The 7,500-nt window shown below is 41.0% G+C and overlaps 1 protein-coding gene across 1 annotated transcript in view; it reads left to right on the top strand.

Moving 5' to 3' along the window:
- Positions 1 to 6,492, top strand: part of capn8 (calpain 8) — a gene marked incomplete at both ends in the record, with an annotated part of 10,079 nt that extends 3,587 nt beyond the window's left edge. The window contains 12 exons of the mRNA XM_080550341.1: positions 189 to 349; positions 877 to 1,091; positions 2,064 to 2,275; positions 3,102 to 3,138; positions 3,311 to 3,376; positions 3,569 to 3,626; positions 3,740 to 3,804; positions 3,978 to 4,046; positions 4,172 to 4,250; positions 5,950 to 6,066; positions 6,245 to 6,303; positions 6,469 to 6,492. Of these exons, the coding sequence (XP_080406467.1) occupies positions 189 to 349; positions 877 to 1,091; positions 2,064 to 2,275; positions 3,102 to 3,138; positions 3,311 to 3,376; positions 3,569 to 3,626; positions 3,740 to 3,804; positions 3,978 to 4,046; positions 4,172 to 4,250; positions 5,950 to 6,066; positions 6,245 to 6,303; positions 6,469 to 6,492 (1,162 nt within the window). The remainder of the gene's footprint in view (positions 1 to 188; positions 350 to 876; positions 1,092 to 2,063; positions 2,276 to 3,101; positions 3,139 to 3,310; positions 3,377 to 3,568; positions 3,627 to 3,739; positions 3,805 to 3,977; positions 4,047 to 4,171; positions 4,251 to 5,949; positions 6,067 to 6,244; positions 6,304 to 6,468) is intronic.
- Between the last annotated feature and the right edge of the window lie 1,008 nt (positions 6,493 to 7,500).

Below are 7,500 nucleotides of genomic sequence, written 5' to 3'. Positions count from 1 at the left end.
CTAAGTACCTTACTCAAGGGCACAGTAGTGGTGGTGTTTCAGGCGGGATTTTGAACTCACAACCATCCGATCACCAGTCTAACTCACTATCCACTAGACCACCACTACCCCAGGATAGATGCTTTTATCAGGATAGATGCCTCTCATTGATCTTTCAATAAAACATTCACTGTTCCTGTTCTGTCTAGGATGTCCTACTCAGACTTCATGAGGCACTTCTCCAAACTGGAGATATGTAACCTGACCCCAGACACCCTGACAGGGGATGACGTGGGACACTGGAACCACTACCAGTACGAAGGGACCTGGAGGGTGGGGTCCACAGCCGGAGGTTGTCGTAACCACCCAGGTAGCTCACAGCCCCACCAGCACTATACTGTAGATCACAATAGATTCATAGGAGATTCATAGGAGAGAAACACTGACACTCTATTAACACTACAGACACTACAACAACCGTGTCTTTTTTAACTACTATAAGAGCCGCCTCGGGGGTCAAATGACCATAGTCTTTACAATGCTAAGCTGCTATTTATACACAATGACCACTAGTTGGCCGGCTTGTAAATTAGCCCGCCTCCTACACAGAAAAACTGCAAAATAGCTTTATACTAGCTTATCCTGATGTGATTTTGAAAATGTAAGGATACTGGGTGGTAGAACGCACACATCTAGGAAAAGTCATGAAAGGAGGGTCCTGAAATTTGATTGAGTGCAAAGATATAAAGATAAAATGACTCACAGGGTCAAATGACCCCACCCATGGCTGTTCTACTGTTCTACTGTTCTACCGTTCTAGTGTTCTACTGTTCTATGTTCCACTATTGTGCTGAGTGTGAGATTGTGTGATTTACTTATGTTTTATATTTGTTCCAGCCACGTTCTGCTCCAACACCCAGTTCCTGCTGCGTCTAGAGGACGTGGATGACGACCCTCTGGACGGGGAGGAGGGCTGCACCTTCCTGGTGGGTCTGATGCAGACAGACGGACGCCGGTTCCGGAGGCTCGGCTACGACATGAACACCATTGGCTTCTCCATCTACGAGGTGCGACATCATCACCAGTTAACCCTCTCCCCCTCCCCTTCCCATGTGTCCCCAGCACTACCTTAATTAGGCCCAAATACTTTATTTTATTTATATCTTATTACTACTCGATCTTTTCAGGTTGTAAAGCATCTTTAAGTGTCTAGAAAAGCGCTATATAAGTCTAATGTATTATAATTTGTATTATTATTATTATTATCACAGTATCGTTTATACAAGACTGATTGACTGATATCAGGTGGAGAGAAGATGATCTATTACAAATGTCTCTGTCTCTCTCTCTTACAGGTCCCTGAAGAGGTTTGTATTCATCAGTTGGTTGTTGCATCATGCCAGCAGCCACACCGCCCTGCATCCCTCTGCTGTTGTGTCTGGGAAAGTTAAGCAGAGTGTGCCTTTCTTATTCCTTGGATCACGGTATCAAAACAGGCTGCTGGAAGTGGCGTTGGAGGACCAGTAGGTGGCGCTCCTCCCTCTGGTCTAAGAGACCGCAAGGCCCCAGGGCAGTGAATGGGGCACAGCCTTGCAGAGGATGCCGTCCTTTCGAAAGTTCGAATGAGATATTAAAACTCAGATCCCGAGTTGTTAAAAACATCCTATTGCACTTATCGCAAGAGTGGGCATGTTAATGCCGGTGTTCTGGCTAAATTCATACTATCATGGCCACCTAATCATTCATTCATCCCCTTTCCTTTCCCTTGCAACTCTTCCCCAGGTCCTTGCTGCAAAAGAGAACATGTTCATAGTCAAGTTACCTGGTAAAATAAGGGACAAACAATTATAATAATGTTAACACTGCCAAATACAAGGAACTGAAATCATAACAAAAAAAAATGTTTTGAAAATATTGTATTCTATAGTTGGTTACACTGTTTCTACCTGAGCAATGTTCTATTCTGCCTCTATCACTTGTGAATTATGAACTCTATCCCTCTTAGTAGGGATACTATTTTCACATCAATGGCTGGTATGGTCATTGATAAAGATCTTCTCCACTCCCTCCCTTCCCTTCCTCAGTGTAAAGGACGCACTAATGTCCACCTGGGTCCAGATGTCCTGCTGAGGCAGAGAGCAGTGGCTATGAGCAGCAGCTTCATAAACACACGAGAGGTGTGTGACCACTTCAGGCTGCCCCCTGGAGAGTATGTCATCGTCCCCTCCACCTTCCAGCCACACAAGAAAGGCAGCTTCATCCTGCGTGTGTTCTCTGAGAAACAGGCTGCCACCAGGTAGGAGTTGATCTCTGACCCGGTACACTGTGTGTAAGGGTTGGTCTATAACCCAACACAAACGCTTGTGTGATCATTTTGGATTGTTATGCCCCAAGCTAAACTGTGATTACAACATCAAATAAAACCTCAATGGATTTTTAAAAGCTTATATCCCCACCTAGTGGTAAAAGTACACCTTATGTGACAGAGTTTGAGGAAAAAGTCTGCAAGTCTGGCAACGTCATTTTTCAGTTCTTTCCAGATTATGAAAGGGTAGATTGTAAGCTTTCAAATGAAAGGTCATACATTAAATTATTAATTATCTGACAATAGTTGGAGAAGATGTGCTTATTTTAATGTTGGTACACCTCAAACCAAATACCGGAGAAACTCAAGGAGAATCAAAACATTCAGAGCTTTTGCTACCAGCTAGCTTTTCGCGTTGGTAGCTAGCTAGCCACTAAGAAGGAACATCACTATGAACATCTAACTGCATGTTTAGCACATCACAACATGTTGATAGAACATCAACACCCTAACCCTAATGGCCAATGCACACGGCGTACGATTTTGTCGCACGACAACATTCGATTCTAAATTCTTTGAATTATTTCATTCGTGTGAATGGAGAATCGAATGTTGTCGTGTGATAATATCGCATCGCGCGCATTGTCTCATTCAAAACAATGGAATCGAATTCGGCGGTGCGACAAAATCGGGGCCGTGTGCATTGGCCTTAACCCTAATTAGATGGGGGTTTTTGAGCGACTTGAGAATTGTCGACATGCAGACCTGTTCACCAGACCGTGTCACATATTTCTAACAGTGTTCCCTTATTTTATAGTCCAATGGAGGAGGAAATAGATGCTGAGATAGAGGAGGTAAGATTCTCCATGATTTGTATCACTAACTGTTATGCCCAAATAATGCCCTTTCTGATACAATTTCATCTCTCTCAAGTATTATAATGCATCCTCTTATATGACAATACAGTATCTATTCAGAATGAATTGGGTGCTTCAAATGTTTACTTGTATGAATATCATTCTCCAGATGGACATATCAGACAATGATGTGGATCCCCAATTCAAATATCTCTTCAAGCAGTTTGCTGGCAATGTAAGTTTCCTAAGAATGCCTCTCTTTAATGTACAGTAAAGGCATGATGTTAAAGACTCAATAGTTGAGTTAATAATGAACTCACACCAATAAATAACAGTGAGCAAATGTTGGATTTGCCCGAATGACATAGCTCAAATGTGTACAAAATAATGCTTCAATAAGAAATCAAATCTTGTATTCCCTGAACAGGACTCTGAGGTGTCTGTCTTTGAACTTGTACAAGTTCTGAACAAGATTGTCTCACAAAGTAAGAGTTTTTCAATGTCTTTACTATGAAAGTAATAATGATTGTAAAAGTATTGACGTAGCCGTACAGAGTCAATATTATGAAAGTGTATATTAATCTGAAGTTTTTTCCAGTGGCCGATGTCAAGACAGATGGATTTAGTCTGGAGACAGGTCGTCATATCATAAGTCTTCTAGATGTATCCTTTCAAATTTGATACACAATGGCCTTTACATTAAACAGAGGACTTTCATCCTTAGTCTACAATAATCATTTGGTATTGAAGACATACACATGAACACAGTGAACTCCCAAAGAACAAACATTGAAAGTCATATTTATATGGGGTACCTTAACCTTGATGATCCCCAGAAAGATGGAAGTGCCACGTTGGGACTAACTGAATTCCACATTCTTTGGATAAAGATCCAGAAATATCTGGTAATGTATGACCAATAGATGGGAGTCATCAATGGAATTCATCTGAGATTGACTACCACACACAGCAGCCCCGTGTGTTTATCATTCAGACAACATTTGTATGTTTCTGTGTTGATTTTACACAGGAGATCTTCAAGGGTCATGATTCAGACAGATCTGGCACCATCAGTTCTCATGAGCTGAGAGGTGCTCTGACCCAAGCAGGTAACAGTCTGTAGGATTATATTGTGGACCTACAGACACCGAGTCCATCCATATAATCAGGCACACAAATCTCCCAAATCACCTTTCGGAATACACTTTTTCACTTGAAAAGAAAGAACGTGAGACAGACCTGTTAAGTGGGATTCTAATGTTGGACACAGATGTTGTGCAAAACACAGGAGACAGAATGCGAAGGTAGAATTCAAAAATAAAGGTACTCTTTATTGAGTCATCAGGCAATAATTCAACTGAACAATAAACGGAACAAACAAAACAAAAGAACAAAAATCCTAATAGCCTACGTAGGCAAGGCATTTACATAAACTCAGCAACAGTCAATCAATCAATACATAGCTTCCTATAAGGCTCTGCACATAGTACTCACGTAGATCAATTGAACAACCGACACAGAGGGAAAACACAGGGGGATATAAATAGACCAAGACAATCACTCACAGCTGTTAACAATCACAGACATTAGGACAGACAGAGAAACGAATACACATCAAAGGGGGTGCCAAAGGGTCGCTCAACAGTAGAGAGATCCCCAACCTGACAGACACCAGTGTTAATATTAACTGGGATAAATCAAGTCAGTGAATCCTTTATTATTGTTCATTCAATACTCAATTAAGTTGAAGTAAGAATCAAATACAACATCAATAACCCACAGAAAGAAAACCCTGCAAGGAGAGAGTAACAACATACCCCAGGTGAAAATAGAATAGTTCTTTAGCTTGAACATTAATTTGTTATATATATACTGGAAAACGTTTTCACTGAACTTAGTCCTGTAACATTTGTATCTCATCCCAGGGCCGTCGTTGTCTAAATTCACCACCTATCTTATGTTCTGAAAACATGGCTTCTGAGGCACAGGGTTCTACTTAATAACACACCAGTAACCGTTGTCCCTGTCAGAACAGCCTTGTTTGCTTATCCAAGCCCTCCTCTGACAACTTACTCTTACCTTACCAGCTCTATGAATGAATGAATGGTCTTTATTGTCATTGCTATAGTAGTACAGGTACCAAACAACGAAATTTGGGAGGGGGGGCTCCCCTGGTGCTAGGAAAGAAAAAAAAACTAAAAAAACAAGAAGGGAAATGAGCTGGTTTACATAAATAAAGGCTATGTACACTGTTAAGGCCTTATACTGCCATCTGCCACGTAAGACCAAGTACTACATAGTTCTGTTGCCAACTTAGTACCGTACATGTAAAAATGCTACACTGACTATTGTCGACTACCAGTTTGCACACCCAAATGGGTCTCTGGTGTTCAGGGTTGCTGTGACAACACACATTAATGAACTGGGTGAGCCAGTCTGGGGACTTCTCCCTCCCCCCAGGCCTATTAACAAAGAGATGGTTAGACAGGCGCTGTGGAAAATACCTTGCATTTCCAACAACTCATTTGACTCTGCACTAATACAAATGATCATATTTATTGCATATACAATACCAAATTCACAACCTTTTTATAGATAAGATGACCTGTTGCCAGGTCTGTTCCGTGTGCACAGTTAAGTAAGTAAGTAAAAATGTATTTCTATAGCGCCCTTCACAGGAATGCACAGGGTGCTTTACATCACAAAGGACGTAGGAAGTAGTAGTAGAAGTGGCTATGTGTTTTTGTTTTTAGTTTTTTTATGATCATCTTGTGTTACAGTATGTGGCATGTTGTGTCCCTTCCAAAGGCTTCCATGTCAACAGTGCTGTGCTGCAGATTATAGTGAATCGCTATGCCAACGCCCAATATGGCATAGACTTTGACTGTTTCGTGGGCTGTCTCATTCGACTGGAGATGCTCTTCAGTAAGTCTCACCCAAAAAAGCTGCATGAAAAATTATATTAGCAGATTGATAGGGATTATGCTCCAATAAAGGCATTTCAGCCCAACAGCAATTGTCTTTGACTGGGTAGTAGCCTGATGTACTGTATATGGAATATAAACTATTGGATTAACATATTTCTGTTTTCAATCCCACACAGAAGTGTTTAAAACTCTGGATACAGATGATTCTGGGCAGATTAAACTGGATATGTTACAGGTGTGTAGACTACAATGTGGTCTCATTATGTGGTCTTACCAAAGGTGTGAGTATCTTACTGTAGGCCTAGGTTTACGTCACACCCAGCTCATGGGCTAAGGCATAAACACACACTGTATGAATCTGTCTGAGATTGGTTTTGTTTTGTTTTGTTTTGTTTTACAGTGGTTGTGCCTGGCAATGAACTAGACCTCCAAAGAGGAGACACCGCTGTGGCTGATCAAAACGGCACATCAAAACGTGAAATTAAACAGTTTTGACAATGTACATGTCCTTGTGTGAGATAAGTAGTTTGAAATGAATTCTCTGGTTTAGCACTATATAGGTTGGTTTCATGAAGCATTGGTGGGACACGTTTCTGGCTTAGGTAAAGTCGTGTCTCGTTGTGGGTTCAGACGGCTGGATCGAACTATTACATTATTCTTCTACATTATTACTAGAAGATTGCAACTTTTCCCACGTAGGCCTCTAGCTTTATAATGTAATATAGCTTTATAATGAGCTATAATGTTGCATGACAGTAAAGTGAAAATAAAAGCGCTCTGCTGAATAGTCACTTGGCCATTGTTTTTTTTGTAGGTTCTGTCTTATGCCACGGATGATCATATTTGCACAGCTTCCACAGGTCGCAGCAGTACATGCTCCGGAGTACCGTTGCCTCATACGAATGATCCATAGGTGTACGGATGGCTAGTGCATTGGCACTGTTTTATTGACAACATATAATACAACCAAAGAGGGATCTGGGAATCAAAGAATAACCAAGCGGCCTCCCCGCCACTTTATTTGTAAATAGCTGAGGAATGGGTCTGGAGAAATGTTATGTTACCACTCTCAAGTAAAGAAATAAAAAAAATCAATGTGGCAATCCCAGATTGCCAGTTAAAGTGTAGGTGTTTGGGGTTAATTTGAGGTTTTTACCACAATAAAAAAAGATTCAGACGAAATACATGGGCTGTGAGGCCTCCCCCTTCACACAACGCAAATACAACGTTTTAACTTTCATTAAGGACAATGTTAGAAAACGTGCTTGTGTGCACATTGCTTTTTATTTTTTCCCGAAATTAGACCTTAATTAGATCAATTCAATTTTAACAGAGAAAAACAATAATATTGTTTGGCACCTAACGGGCTTAATAAGCACGTGTTTTCATAAGAACCTATCAGAATGACGTCACCTGACCACACAGGTGCAAT

This window comes from Nansenia antarctica (genome assembly GCF_963989245.1).
Source record: "Nansenia antarctica genome assembly, chromosome: 1".
Classification (NCBI taxonomy): domain Eukaryota; kingdom Metazoa; phylum Chordata; class Actinopteri; order Argentiniformes; family Microstomatidae; genus Nansenia; species Nansenia antarctica.
This window is presented reverse-complemented; position numbering and strand designations above follow the sequence as displayed.